The following is a 22885-nucleotide window of genomic DNA, read 5'->3' as shown; positions in this document are numbered from 1 at the left end:
TAGTATGATAGGAAAAGGCATGTGTATTCAAACGCACACACACACATATAAGATCGTTTCGCTGAAATAATACTCCGAAACAAGAGCAAAGTTCAACATTTAGTGTCTTTATAAAACAGATTTGCAAAATATAGCCAAGGCTCATTCATTTAAATACGCATAAATAGCAAGAAAATACTTTCCCATTTCAATTTAAATCATTTTTGAACTTCTTTATACACAAATCAGGAGATGAACATCATATGAAAAAAAAACACAGGGCTGAAGCCCTCTGGATTCAATGCAGCAGAAAAAACACGAGCATACTGAGTAGCTAAAGCGGCAGTTCATTAGCCAGAAAAACACATCCTGTGGAGACAACGCAATTCATAAAACATTAAAACAAAATCTTATTCAAGTCTGAGAAATATCAAAGTACATGTCTTTGGATGGATGCCTCAATGTCTTTTTAAGAGCAGTATATACGTATATTTATATAAGTTGATTTAAAATCATCAGCATTGCAACCAGAATTAACACCACCATGGCCAAAAAGGTTTATGTACAATAGTGCAGACGAGAGCTTACATCAGAACAAGGCGCTGGAGGGAGAAAAAAGACTTTATCAAAAATCCTGATTGGTTAGACTTCAAGTGGGTTACATTTGTTTAATGATATAATTTAAATAAGCATGTATGAATTAAAGGTATATGTGAGACATTTTCCAGGCTATGTCCTGCTGTTTAAAATCCTCAATCATGTTTTTCCTTCTTTTTTAATTTAGAGGATTCAACTTTCTTTTTTTCTTTTTTCTTTTTAAACTTAAACACAAAATTTGAAAATTAATTAATTGTTTTTTAAGCAAATTCCTTTCTTTTTTTATTTAACTGAAATGTTCTAAGAAAGGAAACTTATCAATCACATTTTGATGGATTGTGTATTTGTAATAATTTCTTTACATTCATGATAGTCCCTAATTCTTCATTATTGCAGTTTTAACAGGTACTGCCCTGAATGTTGAGTTATAGGATCTTGCATATGTATAATTTGAAATATTAAAGCCTTATTTCAACTTGCATCAGAGATGAACGAGGGTTTAAACTCTGAATTCAAAGACGAAAGAGTAGATAAATAAAGCAGTTCATATCTAACATTGTTCTGATTTCCTCATTAGCAGTGTCAAACTGTTCGCTTCTCCCTAAATGCTCTGAAAGTTGTAAACATCTACAGGCTTGAAACTACTTTTCAACTGTGAATTTTACTGTTTAACAAAAATAGAATGAAACCTGCCTTAGTGCTGCTGCATCAGCAGGCTGTGAAAATTTGTTGATCTCTTTCACTTTTTAACAAGGTGCTTTAGCGTCCCAGAGCAGAGCAGACTAAACTTGCTCTCTTTCTAGTCTTTTTTTCACTTGGACACGCCGTGGCTCATTTGGCCGGCTCAGGGATAGGTGGAGCACGCTCCAGTCTCATGGTCCAGGGGTCAGAGGCTGGGGTGTAAAACGGAGAGCGGGTAAGCGCTTCTTCTCCAGCCAAAGCGAAGGCAAACACTCCCCTCTGCCTCCCTGATCCCTGCGTCTCCTCTTCAGCGATGTGCTTCCCCTCCGCTCGTCGTTCCTCCCTGCTCTCCCTGCTCGCACCGTCCCCACTCTTAAATCCCAGACCCCTGTTCGAGAGACCGAGCATCTCTCCGAGTCGGTGGCTCTTTACCCCCTGGTACGGCGAGTTCAACCCGTTCTCTTCAAACCGGTTGTTGGTAGCAGCAGGGGGGCACAGGAAGTTGCTTGTGGGTGTGGTTCGCCAAGCGGCTGGCTTTCGTCCTCGCCGAGGGCGGGAGATGCGGCAGCTCTGCCTCTTGATGTGTCGATGTAGGTGGTCTGATCGCGTGAAACTTTTGTAGCAGTGCTCGCATTGGTATGGACGGACTCCCGTGTGGATTCTCAGGTGGTTCTTTAGGTCGTAGTTGTGGACAAACTTGGAGTTGCAGTGGAGACAGATGTAAGGGCGCTCACCTGTGTGCTTCCTCATATGGATCTTCAGTTTGTCTTGTCTGAGGAGAGAACAAAACCACGTTTTCACACAGGATGTTGTGACTGTAAAGGTCAACACATTTACAACACTGTATTTCCTTTCCACTTTTAAACCTTCGATACAACGTCTAAGCAGTAGAGATGATTTGCAGAGATGATTCTCTCAAACACAGGTGGAAATTATGCTGATGCAGGAGGAAGTCGGTGAGCAAGATATCACTAATGCAAAGAAACCAACAGAGGGGGCTTTCCACTTTCAGCTCTTTGATATTCAAATCTGGTAAAAACAGATTAACCTCAATCAAAAGAGGAACTGGTTATTTTCCAATAACCTCCTTGGTGTTTGTGACAGGGTCTCCTCACTGAAACAGTTCTCATGCTGATCTATGTGATGCTTTTAACTCTTGAAATAAAGAAACAATGATGTTCTGGTGCACACACACATACCTGGTGAATCGCACTTCACAGATAGTGCACATGTAAGGTTTCTCCCCCGTATGAGTCCTCATGTGTCGAGGCAGCTTCCCCGCCCCTTGGATGACCTTGTTGCAGATGGGACACTGCTGCGACGCTTTGGGCTTCATTTTCCTCTCCTCCTCCATCTGCCAGGGCGGGAACAGTGACCCCAGCTGAGATGCAGAGCTCAGGAAACTCAGATACGAGCGAAAGTCGGCTTCATCTTTTATCGGAGCTAGAGCGTGGCCTTCCGACGGCGCTGACCCAGCGTTCATGGGGCTTCCCAAGCCTGAGCCGGCAAACTCCTTCAGGAAATTTCCATGTAACAGACCAAGAGGGACTTCCTCCTTCATCTCCTCCTTTATGACCTCTCTTTTCACAGCTAGATCCAGAGGCCTCGAGGCCTCGTGAGGGGCAGAGTTGGGGAAGGCGTGAGGGAGCCGGGGTTGCAGTGATGATCCCGGATGAGGATGCTGGTGCTGGCTCGGGTCTAGGAGCTGCTTGGGGAAGGCTGGGAACTCCGTGGCCCATATGGAGGGGTAGAAGCCTGGGATAAGTGGGGAGAAGTTGGCCCTCCTGTCCAGTGTTGACATACGGGGGTAGAGCCCCTCTTGGAGGAGGGACTCGATGGAGAAATCCTTCAGTGCCCGACTCTCCATACTCTCCTAAAACAGAGGACAGAATTATGAACCTTTCAGAAAAACAGAATACTGATGTAAAGTCTTTTTTGTGTTTGGGTAACAAGATAAAGAATAGGATGCCTGAGATGGTTGTGATCGGGAATTTTTTGACAACACCAAGAAGTTCTTGCTTTCCGGATCTTGGGCATCTTTAAGGTTTTAGTGTATCGTAGGCGCTTGCACATGTAAAAACATTTCTATCATATTATCTCTTCATGTGTTTGGAGTTTTAACAACTTGTTAATCAGCTTCTTTGATAATGCCTCAGTGTTGGACAAGCACATGTGACAGATGTCAGATTGGACTTTCCCACCTGAAAGCACTTTGATTGTCCGTGGAGTTCCAGATTTAATGAATAAATATCGAGGTAACTTTAACGATGAAGCAGTGTTACCTGTTTCCCTCCCGTGGTGTCTGGAGACAGCATCTGAGACGACTCGGCGTGGAGCTCAAACTGCTGCTGGAACTGAGAGGTCCCCGGAGATGAGGAGCCCCCCGTCCCCTGAGGTGTCCGCTCCCCTCTGCTCTCCGACGACTGCAGCGACCTCTCGCTGACATTATCCTCCTCCTCGTCCTGCTCATCCTTCCTCGACCCACCATCCTCCTCCTCATCCTCTTCCTCTTCTTCCTCCTCCTCCTCGTCTTCTGCGTCCTCCTCTTCCTCTTCATCCTCCTCTCCTTCCTCCATCGTGCCTCCTCCGCCTCCTTCGCCGCCTCCACCCCCGCTGTCCATGATCTCCAGGCAGACGCTGATGATGCACGGGATCTCCAGCATCTGCGCTGCGTTCAGGATCTCTTTCACGTTGGACGCCGTCACCGTCAGGGTGGATGTGTAGGCAAACTCCAGGATGGCGGTGAGACACTCAGGGGCGACGAAGTCGATTTCGTACACTGTTGCCGTGTGATGATGGTCTCCACTGTCGGTGGTGGCAACCGTGAAGAGCTTCTTGAAGTACTGGCTGCAGGCAGCCAGAACTGAGCGGTGAGTGCGGTACTCCTGGTCACGAACGATGAGGATGACATCGCAAAGGAGACCGTCACGGCGCTGCTCGTTGAGGCTGCAGAGGACGTCGCTGCTGTGGTTTGGGAAGGGAATACCGATCAGGTCCTCTTCTCTGTGATGAACCATTCTCTCCTTTGTGGGTTTCCTGGAGGGACACACAACAATTCATTAAGGTTTAAAAGAGACGGACCAAAGAGACCCAAACCAATCCTTGTTTCGCGAATACTTTGCAAATTTCTTGTCCAATTAACACGGGACAATGTGTGGGTTAGGGTTTGGACATTTCTTTAAATATTTGCAAAAGTTGGAGTGTATATTTTGAATCTGTCTTGACTTTTTTTTGTCAGTCAACTCACGTTCATGTTAGGCAATGCTGATATGAGAAAGTGACATTAAAGTTTAAAATACTTGGCAATGGACTTGAAAACTATTCTCAAATATTTGTATCAAAAAATCATCCTTGAATGAACCATTAGCATTTTTTAGATTTAGACAAACTCAACCCACAATTTTAGAATATAGGAAAAAATCTTTATTGCGCCTTTAATCATTTTTGTTTGGTCAGGTTTGATATTTTTGCTTCATATGACTGTTTAATTTTAGCATCCCACTTTTTAATTTTGGATTTGACGATTGGCAAAATCTATCTGCAATGACACAAAGCAGTTAATACATCAACCGGTTTAATGCTTCATCAACAAAAGAAGAGTGTGTACCGTAACCATTACGGTTATCACAGAGACAAAGCAGGAAGTGGCATCAAGAAGATAATAAGGAGAGCAAATAAAAAGTGTATTCAAAACCAGTGCTTCAAACTTGCAAACAACCTGCACCTAGTTTTTAAATGCCACCTATGACGAGCAGCAGGCTCCAAAGCAAAGCTAATATTGCTACTTCACAGAGTGTCAGTCGAGCTTTATTAAAATATACTGTAGGCATGCTTGTTTGTGTGCCATCTGTGCAGCACAGGCAACAAGTGGTAAATACAGCATGTCTCATTTTCAGCATCACATTGGGTAATATTTATCTTCCAGTTTGCAATCACGATTTCTTGTAGGAAAGTGTTGCAACTGTGTAAGTTTAGGAAGACAGTCATCTTGATGAGACGATGACTTCTTTTTTTTTTATTCTTCCTGTGATAAGAGTGCTGTTTTTGACCATCGTTTTCAACTGTCTCTACAGATATACGCAAGAGACAAGGGGTTTGAATGAAAGAGTGAACGCCTGGGATGTGGTGAGCAATGAAGAGAACGACAAAGCAGGTCAGATCGCGCTCTTGATACTGTATCCTGTTAAAACGCTTACTTTGCAGCCACACTTGTTTGATCTACATGCAGCCACACATGACGCACACATCACTTCTTTTTCTTTTTCTCTCCCAGAGATCCTACCTGTTGCTTCTCTGGCCTCTTGTTTCTGTGATAAAACTTCCTCTGGCAGCCTGCTCATTCATTCACATCTATGAATAGAGCTTAAACTTAGACGTCCACACTTGGTGGTCACTGCAGGCATGTGTAGATAAATACTTTGAAGCGGGACCGCTCACCGCAGCTGCATTGTTGACTGGCCCTAAATTGGCCAAAACCACTGGGACTCTCACACACACACACACACACACACACACAGAGTGTCTCTCTATTTTTAGTGCCGCAGCAGAGGAAAAAAACTATACCAGAGTTCCCGAAGGTTATCTGCAGGTATACAACTTGGAAACCCAACTTACATGTAGTTTATTCATGTCGATCTTGTTGCTAGGATACCGTTGCTATGCTATTGATACAGTGCAGACATAATTAAGGTGTCTATAGATGGGGGGATGGTATAAGACTGTGTAGGCCCACAGACATACTCCAGTGAACTACCTTAAAGGACTTTGGAGGAGAGTGGACTAAAGAGCAACAAACACAATCGACTGGTTCATGAAACAAGTTTATAAGAAAAAACGACACGATTTCATTTTATATTTTGCTATAAATCTTGAAAGGCAGAGGTGATGCTACAATTTAAGCACTGTATTTCACTCGTTCTGTTGTGAATGTTGCCCCTGCACAATTTTAAAGCGTAGTATTTTAAGTTTTCACCCGTTGAAGAAGAAGCCTGGGTAAAAGGTGAGAAAATCTCCAGCGAGACAGCCAGGGAGATCAGATGGCCCTAAAAGTTCCCTAACAGGTTGCACAAACACCAGCAGAGGGGCCCCTCCCTGTAGCAGCCTGCCAAGGCAAACAATAGTGCCGAGCTTGGAACAACACCGAGTGGATAAGAGGGAGAGAAAAGATTCAGACTGGGAGGGCTCGGCCAACCCGCTGTCATTCGTTTGCTCTCGATCCATCCCACCCACTCCTGGAACTATGGGACACGTGCTGCTGTTGCTGTTTGTTCGCCTGGTGCCCCAGCGAGCACCACTCCCCTCCGTTCCCACTGTTTGCCCGCCACCAGCTAACGCTAGCTCTTAGCGGCCGGCCCCTAATTACAATGTGGAGAGGATCTGAGGAGGATGTGCCACATAGACAGGGAGGGGAGGAGGGCACAGCTTTCCCACCACAAGGTCCTGGAACGACATTTCATCAGCCAAACTGCCTTAACCCTTTACACACACACACACGCACACATATTTATATACCCCCCACTCCACCCAGAGGAGCAGGCAGGGTGGGGACAGCTTGTGAAAGGCCTCTGATAATTACTGAGTAAGTCATCGGGCGCTATATCCATCTGACTCTTCAACCAGAGTCATGGTGGGACAAGACAACTTTTTTTGTTCTGCCTAAAATTTATCCTTCAGGTAACACACGTCCTAAAAAATTTAATAGTAGAAATCAGTTTTTCTCGTCACTTAAATATGCTTGAGGTGACTATGTTTAAAAGGACGCTCTCCCATTTAAATGTTTTATACAATTTAACAAACAAGACATTTAAGATGTCCTGTGAGAACTCTATGACCTCTTACCTCCTTATGAAGACTCATTGATTCATGTAATGTGTCAGTATTAGCAGCACCTCTCTTTGTTTTCTCCTTTTTTAAGCAATAAACTATTTAATGTCTGAGAATATTCACGATCTAAACTCAACAATCAAACTTACAAACAGTCGTGTCTCTCTGCCTCTTTCGGCCACATCTCCTCTCATGCTTCACTTAGTCACCAACACTTTCAACTCAGCACTCCCACCCCAAATTATGTGTCACCTCCATTCACTGTCCTCTTTTTCCCAAGAACTTCATCTGCTTCCCAGCCTCTGACCACCACCCCCTCCTCCTTCCTAATCATCCTCCTCCTCCTCTTCCTCCTCCTCCTCCTCCTGCAGCAGGAGCAGCAGTCTCATCATTACGCTCCTGGGTACAGCGGCTAACTTGTCCCCAGCCCTGACCGCTCGGGCCACAAATCAGCAGCTAATGTCCATCTCAACCCTCGTCACGGGCAGACACTCATTTGGCCTCAGAGCTACGACAGCCCAAAGCCCAGTTTATCCCTGTCAGGCCAGCGCATCCACCTGACCCGCCTGCTAAATCAGCAGCAGCCCAAAGTTTACTCCTGTCACCGAGTGCCCACAGCAAACACCTGCTAAACAAGTGTCACAGACGGACAATTGCACGGCCAATAAGTGATAGCATTGACAGCAGAAATTCTCCTCCCTTATTAGTGGAGGACATTCATTTGAGCTGATGTGTAAGGTAGTCCATTATCACCTATAAAACAGCGCTGCACCTGTTCCTCGCTCGCAGTCCTAAATGACAAGTTTCTGCAGCCTACAGACAACATTTAGTGGAAAGTTTGTAAATCTGATTTTAATGGCTGTCAATTTGAGCTGTGAGAGTATGTAGAGTGCCAATTATGAAACATGGGCTGTCCATTTATCTTTGCTTATAGTGATAAAATTTGACTGCCAGATTTAAACGTTGAGCTGCATTACTTTAAAAAAAGAAGAGAATTACAAAGAATTACAAAGTTTGTGTCTTTTATTTCCACTTAAACACTTTATCAGATTAAATTGAAAATTATAAGTTCAAGAATATTTTGTTTTGGTTGAAAATGTCACAAAAATTCAACAAATTTACTCAAGTACACCTTAATTAAAATGAGATCCTTGTTACATTTTTTAACAGCACACATTCTGATAAATTCCTTATAAGACTTTTTTTATTGTCTTCAATTAGTTCCTCACACTTTGAATAATTTATAACACTGATTAATACTTCATTTGTCTTCATTACAGGCAATAAAAGTAATCTGAAATAAATACTAGAACTGCTCTCATGGCCGTGGTCCTCACAGAGCTCTGTTTGCTCCAAGTGTCTCCTCTGGAGCCTTAGGGGGGCACAGGCACTCACCATTATCCCTCACCCTGAGAGCAAACAGACGTTTATGCTGAGGGTTTATTCAAGTTATTCAGCTTGATTAAGAGAGTTACTTTAAAGATACTGACCATGAAGCCAAGTGGAGAGTATATCTTGAGTTTATCTTTGTTTGCTTTAAGGTACAACAAATGAACTCAGTGTCAAAAAGTGAAAACTGTTAAGTTTAGAGGTGAAACTCTGGTTAAAAGCTTAATTTTTTTTAAATTTGTAATCTATAAAATTTTATAAAAGGGGAGGAATGAATGAGATAAATAAAAAAAATGTGACAGAGGGTGAAAAGACACAACATTTAGAGTCTTCAGTCACACTGGCAGGTACCAGTTAAAAAACAGGCAGCAGCTAATGAGATATAATCAGCCCTACAACAGATCATGTCATCAGTTTGACATTGATTGCTGTAAATTTCCTGTCAAAGTTAGCGTCGAGGAGGTGTTTCACTACATTTACTGTTCAACTACACAGGGGAACGCATTTAACCTCCTGCTCTGCTACACCAGCAACAAAATTACACAGAAGTGATCCTGAACTTTGGACTACTTTTTTCCACTTTTTCACACTTTGGCTGAAATTTCTGAATCTTAACATCTGAATGAAAAACAGAGGCTGGTAAACACTTTTCAGGGTCATGACAGTTTTTAACCACCTGAGGTAAGAGGTCCATAAGCTGGTGGACAAAACAGTAATTTACAGCTCATCCTTAAATCCACAACATGTTTTTATTTTGTCCACGCTCACAAACATCCCCTTCCACTTCTTGCTTTCCACCTGCGTATTTATTTTGGATTTAAAGGAGAATGCCGTGTAGATATGGAATACCTAAATCTGAAATGTGTAATTACTGTTGGAGGCAAAACACATACTTAAGTCCACTAAAACTACTACGTTTGACATTTCCAGGACGTGCTGTGACGCTATAAATGCACCTGCTATTTAAAGAATTTTACAGCACAATATTTACACTACAGTCTGAATAATTACACAAGCCTCCAAGTCACTTTATTGACCTGTTTGCACCTTGTCAGGCCTTTATGAGTAGTGCTCATATAAACACTCAGTAAATGGGGAGACTTAGTGATGCATGTGCACGATGTAACACAAGTGCAAGCTTGTTCACACTTGCATGTGCGCTCTCTAACAATGTGACAAAAATAAAGAACTTATTTGCACAGACACACACCCATGTGCTCGCTCTGAAACTCTGGCACCCACATGAAACCACACATGTCTTGATACGTTCCCGGGCATTCCTCTGCTCTCAGCCAGCATCACCTACCGTACCTTCAGCTTCTCGAATCGCCTCACGGGTCTTTTTTTTTGTATTTCCAGGCTACTGAGAGGCTCCGCCGCTCCTCGCTTGACCTCTCTGCATTGCCCTCTTTGACTGAAACACCCCTCGCTTCGCCAGCCTGTCAATCAATCAGTCAGTCAGTCAGTTAGTCAGCCGGGGCAGTCAGTCCATTCACAAGCTCCGCACACCGGCAACTGATGCCCATTCACAAAAAAATTTAAATCAAAAAGAAAGACCCGGGGAGGAATATCCAGAGGAGGGAGGCTTGAGCGGCGCACCAGAGGAGAGTGGAGTGTGATTCTTGGGTCTGTCTGTCTGTGCAGCCGAGTGTGGAGTTAAAGAGTCAGGCTCACTGTTGTGTGTGGCTCATGTAGGACGAGTGAGAGAGCGCGAGAGGAGGAAGGGAGGGAGGGCAGCAGCACTGCGCTGTGGAGATGTCGCACCACTAGTTTTTATAGCAGGGTGGGTAGCTGGAAGATAATAATACCCCATCCTCCTCCACAACACAAGTTTAAGCGCACTGTGTAATAAGCCCATGGTGCAGACACCCTCTGATTTAGGTCAGACAAAATGAATTTTTAGTTGTGTTTGAGTGGATTTTTGGTATAAAGGGACCAGGGGAGAGACTCGAAGGGGTTGTTTGGGGAGACAGAGGGAGGGTTAAAAAAAGGAGGGAGGGAAAAGTTGGGAAACTATTTTGCGCACCTCTTTCAGTTGGTCTCAAGCTGAGATAAAGATGAAATGGACGAAAACTGAACACAACTGTGGCTCAAAGGCTGTTAGTTTCACTTTTGCACCTGCTCACACTGGAGTTCCTCCTTTCTCTGGATACCATCACACCACAAGGTCGACACAGAATCAAACTAAAATAATCTGTGAATAACCCATCACAAGAGAGTAATTGAAAAAAATCATTAGCACACTCTTAGTCAATGGCTCTTGTTTAAAGTGTTACTCAAAAGCTGCTTCCAGCCGAGACAGGACGTAACCACAAACCCCCTCAAAGAATCCTCCACCAGCGGCTGGTCGCAAAATGTCTTTTCTTTTTTTTTCTTTTTTTTTTACTTCTTCAAAACCGACGTTTCAAAAGACCCAGTTGAGGAGAGCAGAAGGCCAACGATAGACTCCTGTTTTGAGTCACAAAAGCGCCAAAGCAGGGCGACTGTTGTCGAGCGAGACACCACCTCGCTCTGTAGGGAGGAGGAGGAAGAGGAGGGAAAGGTGAAGAAATGAGCTTTAATCTTTGGCACAGAAGTGGAAGTCTGTTTAGCAGGTGAAATTTATGATGAAGAGAAAGTGGCGACAAAAAGAAGATGAAGAAAAGTCTCACAGAATGTGTGTGTGCTCTTTTTCCACACACACACACATAAGCAGACCAAATGTTATGACATAGCACATTCACAGGATCTGAAACAGCTATTGGGCTTTCCTGTGTGACATAATTAAACCACGCCCTTTGTAATGCTTCATTTTTCTTCTAAATTAAGTTTGCAGGACGACTTTAACGGCTGAGTGATTTATTTTGGGACTTTCTCTGAGCTAAAAAGAACAAAAACTTTATGTTCTGGTGACAAAATGATGAAGCCTTTCTTTAAGGTAGAGTAGAGTGAGCAGTCAGCTATGTCATGTCAGTAGTTCAAGGACATTCAAATCCACTACAGTATGTCAAACCAGCTATAAGTCAAATCTGACAGCCATATAGTGAAAACACTCAAGTTGTGTCGATTTAACCTCCGCAAACACATCGGCTTCAGACTGTACATCAGATTGCATTACCCACTTCCCCCTGGGGGAAAACATGGACCAAAGCAAACCTCAGCCCATGCCCTGTGGGTTTACACTGTTTTGTACAGGGTGAGAGCCCAGGCCAGCTCACATTGGCATCTCATATATATAAACAGGGTTAGCCACTAACTGCAAGCAGGCCAGCCAGACGGCCAGAAAAACAACATTTGCCATCCTTTAGGATTGGCCTATCTATTCTGAACGCCCGGCTGCCGTCACAGTAACACACATTAAGTGGTACCTGTGTGAGCTGCTTTGTTTTGTTGCCTGTGACGCTGCAGGAGGTACCAAAACCTACAATTAACATAATACAGTGACAGAAATCTGATGTTTTCAATTCAGCACTCCCATCGTGAATATGCCTGAAAGAATTTAAAATATAGCAACAAAGGCATGAGGTTACATTTTTTTTGTCCTCTGAGGAAACTTGTTCAAAATTGATCATAGCATCACTTTTGAAGGCTTTTTAGTGCCTTTATACCTCCACCAAGGAAGTTATGTTTTGGGGAGAGTTTGTCTGTTTGTCTGTGAACAACATAACTCAAAAAGTAATGAATAGATCTTGATGAAATTTTCAGGAAATGTTCAAAATGGGATAATGAAGAAGTTGTTAAATTTTGGAGGTGATCCAGATCACTCTTTTTAAAGAATTCTTTATCATTGTGAGATAGGGCTGTTTTCACCATATGTGTATATAACTCCACCATAAATGGTCGGATTGCTTTGCAAAACAAGACAAGACAAGGTCACCATAATTTCTGACAGATGTTAAAGTACAATCCAGATCCTGGCAATATTCTGGAAACTAAGATCTGAAATATGAAATATGTACTGGGTCATCATCATTTTCAACACTGTCAGGTAACAAATTATCGTACAAACCTGCAACTAACACCAAATTGTAGCAGACAGTCTGCTGAAAGGGAGTATAACATTAAAGTAGGACTAAAGTGTTGCATGACAATCACAATATGCTTTTCTAGTTGTGAGAATTGTAGGGCTGCACGATTATTGCAATCGCAATCGCAATGTCAGCACATGCAATTCAGATTTTTCTCCATGATAACCAAGCAAGTCTGTAGACTCATCATGACACAACTTTTTTTATTAAATCGCAAGCACAATCGCAATCGCAATATTGTCCACCTAATCGCAAATAGCACCTTTTCCCCAAATCGTGCAGCACTAGAGAAAAGGACAGTTGTTAGTTAACTAAGAAGAGAGGGTGGGAAGACAAGCAGCAAAGGGCCACAGGCCAGAGAGGGTTAGGGTTAGGGTTAAGCACAGAGCTAAGCCAGCACCCTATAACCTTTAGTTATGGAGGAGTTATTTACAAAGTGTTTTTGAAAAGCAGAAAAAAAAAGCAAAAAAGATATGAAGTTAGATAACATTGCAGTCTAAGCCAAAGAAACCCCTACCCTCCTTAATCAAAGCTCATGCAAGGCCACACGAAGAGTCCGGTCATTCTCAGCTCGAGGATTCAGAGGATCTGACTAAGAGTTGTCAGTTTTGTCTGTCTGCCTCCCTGGTGTTTCAGCGTACCTGTTTACTGCCACCTTCTGTGCCCAGTGAGATACACGAACCCCGGCACCAGATTGGCACTTTAGAGGGGGGCAGGGGTGTGAAGCAGCATTGCAAAGAGTTCATATCATGGAGACTTTGTCGATTGACTCAACTTGGCGTAATGTTCAGTATTGCAAAACCTTGAAAGAGAAAAATAGCTGGAATCTGAACCAATAACTCATAATTAAACAAAGGCCAGACATTTTCTCAAGAGGCTTTTTGTTATAATGTCTTTGGTTCGCTGAAGGTTGAAGGATATGAACTGTCCTTTTAATACCTTTGTTAGTGTTCTCTGAAAAAAGGTTTATTCTTCATAGATACATACAGAGTATAGTATGGTGTGCAAGAATATAAACCCACAAACCTTGTAGGTGTTGTGTTGGAAACAGCATGTTTTGACATCATAATAAATACATTCATTAAAAGATGTCAGCTGTAAGAGTTGGAGAGTTTCTGTTGAGTGCTCAGAGCTTTAGCTTTTTACAAGTAGCTGGTGCACAGCCCAAATGTGGTTATTTGAAACATTATACTTTGCTTTTGTCCGTGCACTTGACAAAAATATTCAAATGTTCATAATTTAAATCGTGATTATTTTAAGCACAATAATAAATACATTGAAAGATGAAAACTTGGGGTAAATGGACCTCTGAGAATGATTGGTTTCCCAGGGCTGATTTTGGATGCCTGGTCTAGATGGATGGACTGGGGAGTAACAGATTGACAAAGATCTTCTACCTGCTACAGAGCTAAACTTTACTGGCCTTTTAAACCACATTTAAGGAGATTGGGACAGTGGACAGAGAAGGAAACTGAGAGAGAGCAGGGGACTGACATGCAGGAAAGTGGCATCGAGCTGGAAGTGAACCTGAACCGCCTGCATCATTGGCGTGCCACCTAACCAGTAGTCCAAGCCCACACCCACAAATTACTGATCTAAACCGAAACCATGATCTTTTCCCGAAGCTAACCGAGTCGCTTTTTTGGCTGAAGCCTAACCAAACCTTGAACTTCAACATGTATCTTTATCGGCTGAGTTTATTTTCTTCAGGGTAAAGTCAGTGCTGGTAAACTCCAACAAAGGATATTGTTCTGCTGGATATGAAAAAAACAACATTGTTGCATATCTGATCAAATAATCTGGTAAAAGTAGTAGAACTAAGCTTTCTTTCTTACTTTTTGTCTCTGGATCATCACGGTAGGGGGCTTAGAGTGTCTGACAGATGTTATCATACACAGGCTCAACCACTTCCCAATCATCTGCCATCTGATGCTAATGTTACAGTATGCCTCAAGGATTTCAAGACACTTCCCTGTTTTTGTGGCATAGGTGGCTATCAGCCAAGACTTCCTTGAGCTTTTTTTAAAGTCTAATTAGGAACCAGACAAACTACTGTGGTGAAATCTAAAGTGAATTGAAATTTACCTGTCTGGTTTAATATTTACAAAGCAAACACAGCCTTATCCTGGTCCTTGGGAGTAGTGCTCCTCAGCTGTTTTTGTGAGTCTCAGATTCACTGTAAAGTTAGTAGTAAAGTAAGTTACCCAGAGTTTCTACTCCAGCTTTTCTTGGCTGTGTGACTCTGCCTAAGATATATTTTTGTCTTTTTGATTTGCTGGTAATGTATTGGCCTTACACTTGCTGAAAAAGGAACGTCAATATGGGGACTTATCTGTTTTTTTTCTGCCTTTATTTTGAGAAGACAGGACACTGGATGGAGCAGGAGACAGAGTGAAAGCGTTGAGTGACATGGGAAAGATGTTGCAAGTTAGAGTTGAACCCAAACCCCTGCTTGAGGGCTGACCTTATGGGGCTCGCAACTTAGACCACCAGACTCTGCCGGCACACCATCAGTTAGTTTTAACAGAGGTCAGGAAATCTAAATTCTGATTGGCTTTCTCAACACAGCATTAACCTGACTCGGGCTTGAAGTGCACAATACATCCGGAAAGTATTCACAGTGCTTCACTTTTTCCACATAGAATGTTACAGCCTCCTCCCAAAATGGACTAAATTTTTTTTTTCTACACATAACATGCAACAAGGACAATGTGATTTTTAATTGTTTATTTATTTGTTTATCTAATTTTAATTTTATTTTAATTTTATTTTAATTTTATTTATTTATTTTATTATTTATTTATTTTATTTTATTTTATGTATTTATTTATTTTTTTGTTTTTTATTTTTTTGGGGGGAGGGGGTTGCAAATGTATTCAAATAAGAAAATTAAAATAAAAAAATGTCCATGAGTATTCACAGCTTTTGCACAAAGCTTAACATTGAAAACAGATACAATGTAGTTCCGTCTACTTTTGCTCTCCTTACCAATTATTATTTCCTTTTTACAATGAAGCCTGTAGGTATGTGACTGGTTGATACTGCTCACGTAGAGTTACCAAAACACTTCCAGCATGCTGTTGATTTCTAAGAAAATCAGGATTATGATTCAGTCTAAAGGTATTCAACTATGACAGCTTAAATCAGTTTATAACTGCAACAAATCTCTAGCAAACAAAGCAAAAAAAGGTTTAAAATTAAGTGTAATAAAACCAAACAAAAACTGATAATGTTTAAAATCAATACACTGTACTCATCTCCAAACAGCTTAGCTTCTGCCCTTTTCCCCACTGCCTCATACGCCAGGTGTGGCCTGCTGTGGGAGTGGAGCAGGAAAGGGAGTCAATCATCCCCCCGTAGGCCAGAGATAGAGCATCGAAGCAGCCTCCCGGGTCTACAACCCCCCTGTCTCCACAAACCCAAGGACACTGGCACGCACAGACGCAATGTTACTTGTAGAGAAAGGGAGGCAGGCATGTGTGTAACCACACCGTACAGCCGCTCCATCATGGAGACACACACCTATCTGTCACCGCTCTCAGGTCGTTAGGACTCACCTTGGAGCATGCCATTCGGGTGAGTGAGGTGAGGGCGTTCACTTTCTGCTGAGCTGTCTGTTTGTGCTTTTACTTTCTTCTGTTGTCTCCTTTTCAAACCTCTCTAATCAGTTTCCGACGCTCTGCCAGAAGGGAGGTGCTGCATGTTTAGAGGGAGTTACAGTGTTTCACAGGTGGCTGTAACATGAACTCAGAGTAAGTTCAATGTCTGTGTCAATGTTTGCAGGAGACAAACACAATTATTCAGCAGAGTCCTAAAAGGTGTATTTTACGTTGTTGTTCTCACGTATATGAGGGATTTAACTGTTAAACAAGCTGCTCCTGAATGCATCGCAGCGTTGTGTTGCGTTCACTGTCTCAGTGTGATTATTTGTCGGGAGGGTCATGGGGTGAATGAGGACAACTCCTTATGGTGATAACGAGACGGAGGCCAGCCTTGGCGGGCGGGACAGCCTCTGTCTGCCCTCAGGTACCGTGTGTGTGTGTGTGTGTGTGTGTGTGTGTGTGTGTGTGTGTGTGTGTGTGTGTGTGTGTGTGTGTGTGTGTGTGTGTGTGTGCATGTTTTTTAATGTGTGTGCGCTTGTGTGTGTGTGTCAGCAGGAGAGCCCTCGGGCGCTCTGGCACCTCCTAATTAAAACCAGTCAGGCTGCAGGGCAGGGGAGACAGATGCCTGTCATGGTGCACACACACACACACACACACACACACACACACACACACACACACACACACACACACAGGGGCACACTGACCACATTCAGCCTCACACACACTCCGAAGTACACAAGTGTGAGGTGTAGGTCAGCTATTTATGGAGCCAATCTCAGCCCACCCACCCAGGTATCACACAGGTAACTGACCTTAAAGAAAGGCGGTGAAATCGTCAGAAAGTTACACAAGTCGAGTTAATAAAGCTGTGAATAAACCTGGAACAACAAACATTTGACACACACTCTCACACACCAGGGTTTTTGTTACCTTAAGAGTGTATGTGATGCTTTTATGAATGAATCAGCCTCTTATTTTGACTGGCTTGCTTCAGGTTGCAACAAATTACTTTCATTTGTTTTCATTCACTCCTATCAGTTTTTTTTCTCCTCTACCTTAAACCTTCACACACACTTGAAGTGAACCCACCACTCACACTCTCCCTCACATGCAAATCCCTGACCCGTAGCAGCTCTCAGATTGACACATCTCTCCTTCTCCCCGGCAAACAAGCAGACATAATTGCTCTGAATGTCTGCTACCTGCAGACTCTGTCACATTTCATCTCGTGCCTGCACGGCCCCAAGCTGCAGGCAACCGCATGTAGCAGCACTTAGCAGGCTAACTGCTGTTTGTCTGGGGTAGGTGGGTGGATCAAGGCATGCTGCTCTCCTTTCTCTCCCTGTGATTAGATAGCATAAGCAGGCCAGCTAGCCTAACCCACACACTCATGTCTCTAAAACTGCCATCCAGCCCTGCTTTCTCTCTCGCGCTGCCTCTCACACACAGGTGGGTGGACCCACTTATTCAACCCAGATCTTTCTTTTAGACATTATGAAATCGTGCTTTTTTTTTTTTTTGTTCGCCCTTTCTTCTTTCCTTCACCTCCGTTACACTCCCTGATGCTGAATGACACCTATTCTCTATATTTCCTGCTACATCTTTACAGCTTTCCTCTAAACACTATTAATCCTCTCACTTATTTGGTTATAATTCTGCTTGTTTACCAGTTGAGAGTCGTCTCTTTCCCTGCACTTGTCACTGAGCTGAGGCTGAGGTGGGCTGCCGGTGGTTACTGGGGCCTGTTTTCTTTCATCTGGGTAACAGCATTCAGGAAACACCCACAAATTGAGCATTAAGTGGCTCATTTCACAACCATTACAAGTTGTGGCTGCTGCTCACATTTCAGGTGTTGAAATGTATGACAAAGAAATATTTCTGTTATGACTGATCTTTGCTGAAGGATACAAAAACAACTCCAAAAATTTAGAAGACATCACTCCAAATAAAAAGCTCAAGCACAGCACAAGTTCACTAAATAAAAAGGCCAAATGAGAGATACAATCACTTATAACAAAAAGCTAAGTTGAGCTTCTATGACCTAGTTGTTAAACTATGCTAACATTATCAGTCACTTTATTTGAAAAACAAGGGAAAGGAAAAACTGAGACATGATGACAAGCAACAGCCGGGACAGAGGGAGGGAGAAAAAAAAACACAGAGGAGGAACGAGTGGATTTGTACAAATTGTAAACGGAAAGAAAGAATATATCTCAAAAAGCAGAGAGGGTGCGATCGAACCGACCTCTGGGAGAGCAAGCGCCTGCCTCCCATGGCTGCTTTGTCGTTAGAGCCAGGCGCTCGCTTGCTCGCTGTGTTTCGTGAGGAACGCAAAAAAAAAAAGTACACAAATCCCACAGAAGGAGCTTTTTTGGCAGGGCTCGGGCCTCCCACCCACGGCAGCCTCTTCAAGCCTCCTCCCATCCTCTATTCATCTGTGAGGGGCGGCTTACTCACCCAGCCCAACTCCACACACACCACACACACCACACATTAAACTGGACTTCAGTCCTACTGAGGAGGGCGGGCGCACACTTGTGTACACACAAACAGCTACACAACCATAATGGACACGCAAACACACATTAACCTGATCTCAAATGAAGGTTTTAGGGGGGGCTAACTTCAACGAAATCTGTCTTAAGGCCCAAGACGACTGTGACAGGATGACGTGTGGAGTAGTAGGATAAAATCATGTTGTGTACCCCCGTGAAATGCTGTTACACGGGCATGCCCACACACGGTCAGGTGGGGAGAAGGCGTGCAGATTCATTCACTCTGTCAGTCTCATAATGAACAGAATGCATCACTCCATCATAATGAAGAGAAATCATAATTCACTTCAAACTGCCATCATCAACTCTCACTCAGAGGGCTCAGTCTGAGCACACACACGTGTTGAATTCCCTCACACAGCAACTTGAGTTGTCCTATAAAGTACACTATAGGTGAGACTGTACAAACATGAATGAAATCAGCCTCAGGTAATGTTTGACAAACACTCTGAGTGTAACAAAAGATCTGCAGAGAACAGGTTCAGTTCAGATAATCCTGCTGAGAGATGGAGGCAGATGGATCGAGGCCTGTAGTCAGGGTGGGTGATCAGAGGAGGTGTGGTGGTGTCAACTTCACTTTAACCCCATCTGACTCCCAACATCTTAATGTGCAGCTCTAGCTGTGAACAACATAACTCAAAAAGTAACAAACAGATCTTGATGAAATTTTCAGGAAATGTTCAAAATGGGATAGGAAAGAAGTGATTAAATTTTCACGTGATCTGGATCACCGCCCAGATCCAGGATTATTTTAAAGGATTCTTTATCATTGTGAGATAGGGCCATTTTCACCATCTGTGTATATAACTCCACCATAAATGGTCCAATTGCTTTGCAAAAGAATACAAGACAAGGTCACCATAATTTCTGACAGATATAAAAGTACGATCTAGATCCTGGCAATATTCTGGAAACTAAGAGGTCACAAATTATTATACAAACCTGCAACTAACACCAAATTATAGCGGACAGTCTGCTAAAAGGAAGTATAACATTAAAGTAGGACTAAAGTGTCGGTGAAAATCACAATATGCTTGGCGGAGGTCTGCGCTCTCTGAGTGCTTTTGTAGTTTCCCTTTCTTTTCCTCTTTTTGTTTGTTTACATTTACTCAGCTGGCAACTGGGCACTGGTTCAAAAATACGGTGGTGAAAAAAACTTTTAGAACACCCTTAAAATTTTACACTATCTTAAATATTATCATGAATTTTTTTAGGATTTTTTTGTGTGCGTGTTTTGAAAGTGTGGCTGTGTTAGACACACAAAAAATATATATTTTTGTTCTTTTTCGTTCACAAGAATAACTAATTAAACTAAAGTTTTGATGGTTTCAAAATGCCAATCCTCAAAATTGTTGATTCCAAAGTCAACAAATAACAGAGAATGTGTTTAAAACTGAACAAAAATTAAAACTAAAACCATCAGATCATCAGTTTAGTATTCAGTAGTTAAGCAGCAGAAGAGCTCTAATCCTGCCTGGCTTGTTCCCCACCAGCCTTTCACACTGATGAGGGGGGATCTTGAATCTTGTCCTGTTCTTTTAAATTACTGCTTTTAATTCTTCTTTATTCTTTGGTTTATGCTTTTGAAACAGACTTTTTGAAAGTACATCACAGACTTTCAGTGGGGCTCAGGTCCAGGGATTGACCTTGCTACTCTAAGACCTGGACCTTGTGTCCCAGCAGCCTGGTTCTCCTGGCTCTGAATGTGTGGCGAGGGGCATTATCTTGTTGAAACATCCAGTTTTGACCTTGATGAAACAGAGGACATGTAGAAGGGAGCATGTGCAGCAGAGTTCAATGTGCCATCACAGTGAGATGACCAACACCAGCAGCACTCATGCATCCCCAAACCATGATACCTCTTCCTCCATGCTGACAGTAGGTACTGTACATGCTGGAGATGGTTCTTCTCCTGGCCTTCTGTGTACCCCCACATCAGCAGGAGGAAGATGAAGCTGGACTCATCTGACCACAGGATCCTCTTCCAGTTCCTGGCTGTCCAGTTCTTGTGTGCTTGGGCTCAACGACACTGGGCTCACCTCTGTCCCTCATAGATCAGGGGCTTCTTGAAAGCCTTGTAGGACCTTAAGCCATGATCTGAAAGTCGGCCCCAGTGCCAGTTTGGTTTGACTACTGCTGCCGAAGCTCATGTGATGTCATTCAGTGGTTTTTCCCTGTACATATGGATCAAGATGCGATCATGTCTTGCTGAAGAAACTCTTTGATTCTCAGATCTTGGTTTGTCTTCCAAGCTGTTGGTTCTTCAAAGAAGGTATCCAACTGCTGAAGGACCTCATCTGCACTTCCTGTCTATGTGATGGCAGCTGCCCTCACTGGCTGAGAATCTGTATCTTGGGAATATTTCCTGAGTTAGGTTCCTTGTTTTAGCCATTTTTGTCTCTGAAGAACCTTCAAATGTGCTGTCTTTATATAGACACGAAGCACAGCAACACAAACAGTCTTTTAATAAAAACAAAACAAAACGTGGCCTTCATTGGTGAATCACTGGTAACAAAACAAACTGTACTCATAATAAAACATCAATTTTAAGTTTAAGCATTTTTAGGATTTGTCTGTCTTTGTACTAAAAGAAACTGCACTCGAAGACCTAAGAGTGATTCTTAATGCAATATTAAACAAGTGAATGGGGGAACCTGACATTTTTTTCCACCACTGTAAGTTGGCAGTAAGTCATACTTCGGATGTACTTAGAAGTCAGTTATTGGATCAAAACTATGACGAGGTAGGTCACATTGTCAAATTTAAAAACAGAAACAAAAAAAACAACAACTTTTTTTTGCAAGAGACAACTTTGACCCCAATTTTTTTTAATCATTATTATTTTCTTTTTTTTGACTTCAGAAATTTAATCCTGTTGCAATACATCATCCTTTTTGTAAATTCACGATTATTTTCTTGTACATTTTCAACACTTTCCATGACAACTTTTGTCAAACAATGCTTTCTTGTAATATTAATATTTTATTCATGTTATATTCAAAGTTTTGGCCCTTAATCCGCTGTTTGGATTTTTTTATTTTATAAAAAAGCAAGTTTCAAACAATTTTTATTCTCTATATAAAATTGTATTGTATCGTGTTATTATATTTTTAAAATATTATTAACTTGTAGCAAATGATTTGAACTTACATCTCACATTTTATATCATTATGACTTTTAAGAACTTATACTTCAGAACTTTAACAAAAGTTTTTAAAATGTTTCAGATTTGTAATTTTCTTAACTAAGACCTTATTTTCTGATGAACAGAAAATAATTTTGGAATACTTTTTGAGCAAATGTATTATTTATTGTTTTTAATTTGATGGAAAGATTGGGTTCCTGAATTTTGGAGTTGGCGTCATAAGAAAAAAACGTTTTCTTTTGTAGTTGCTTCTTTTCGATCATCCATCATGTGTTTGACAATGGAAGTAAACCGTTTGCCTGTATCAACAAGTCACTGATGTGGTTTCTGCACCACAACTGCAAGAGGAAATGATCTGTGAATAACTGTAATTAGTTAATACAAGAGAAGCGTCATCACCTTTTCTTTGAATGAACCATTAAAGCCAAAGTAATGTTGTCCTAATTACACAAAACTTTCTCATAATTCTTCTGATAATCCAACAGTTATTCGATAAGCTATTGGGAGAAATTCAAAGTGGAGCTGGTGTTTTTTCAGTCAGGCTCTTAAAGGTTACCTGTTCAAGAGGGGTCACTGACAGAAAGAGTGAAATGATTTTTAAAGTCACACCTCTCCGCCTACATGTGCTGCTCAGAGAGACTCAAGCTCAAATCGATCGCTGATGATGATGAACTTCTTAAAAGCTGCATAACAAATATGAGCTTTTTATAATCATTCCAATTTAAGTAGAAAGAAAACTGCAGTCACCTCATTATGCACAATAAATCAGCATTAGAGAATCTGCAGTTACATTTACCAGTCAGTCTGTCACTCTGCGCCATCTTCATCATGCTTTCACTGGTTTCCTCCTCCTCTCTGTGTGAATGCTGAGGGGGAGGCCTATATTCTGAGTATGAGACACACAGGAAAGTTTCCCAAAGCACTAAACATGACCAGACTATCTGTTTGATCATTAAAAAAGTTGCGATGTTGAGCGATTTGCAAATGGTAATGGGAACACACAGAGATCAGCCATCCTTTTGAGTCACTTTGGCAGCCTTTGCATACTTAGAGATTTTACCACAGCACAGGAAAAAAAAAACGCACCTATCATTGCAACTTTTC

General features: G+C 42.2%; 1 protein-coding gene across 1 annotated transcript; it reads right to left on the bottom strand.

Annotated features, from left to right (window-relative positions):
- On the bottom strand, positions 1–10191 carry zbtb7c (zinc finger and BTB domain containing 7C). The gene is made up of 4 exons (XM_074689704.1): positions 9781–10191; positions 3540–4293; positions 2457–3130; positions 1–2029 (listed from the first exon to the last, which is right to left on the bottom strand). The coding sequence occupies exons 2-4, from the start codon at positions 4272–4274 to the stop codon at positions 1408–1410; spliced, it is 2031 nt and encodes a 676-aa protein (XP_074545805.1). The 5' UTR covers positions 4275–4293; positions 9781–10191; the 3' UTR covers positions 1–1407.
- Between the last annotated feature and the right edge of the window lie 12694 nt (positions 10192–22885).

The sequence above is a fragment of the Halichoeres trimaculatus genome, unplaced genomic scaffold (genome assembly GCF_033239565.1).
Source record: "Halichoeres trimaculatus isolate MK-OKI-2021-1 unplaced genomic scaffold, fHalTri1.1 fHalTri1_scaffold_16, whole genome shotgun sequence".
In the NCBI taxonomy this organism is placed as follows: domain Eukaryota; kingdom Metazoa; phylum Chordata; class Actinopteri; order Labriformes; family Labridae; genus Halichoeres; species Halichoeres trimaculatus.
The sequence above is the reverse complement of the archived record's forward strand: the minus strand, read 5'-3'. Positions and strand labels throughout refer to the sequence as shown.

What these genes read in the sequence shown, in the direction of transcription:
- zbtb7c (XM_074689704.1), bottom strand. Translation starts at nt 4,274, where the DNA reads ATGGTTCATCACAGAGAAGAGGACCTGATCGGTATTCCCTTCCCAAAC. An exon ending in ACACCACGGGAGGGAAACAG is followed by an intron (nt 3,131 to 3,539) that starts GTAACACTGCTT and finishes CCTCTGTTTTAG; the next exon opens with GAGAGTATGGAGAGTCGGGC. An exon ending in TGTGAAGTGCGATTCACCAG is followed by an intron (nt 2,030 to 2,456) that starts GTATGTGTGTGT and finishes TTCTCTCCTCAG; the next exon opens with ACAAGACAAACTGAAGATCC.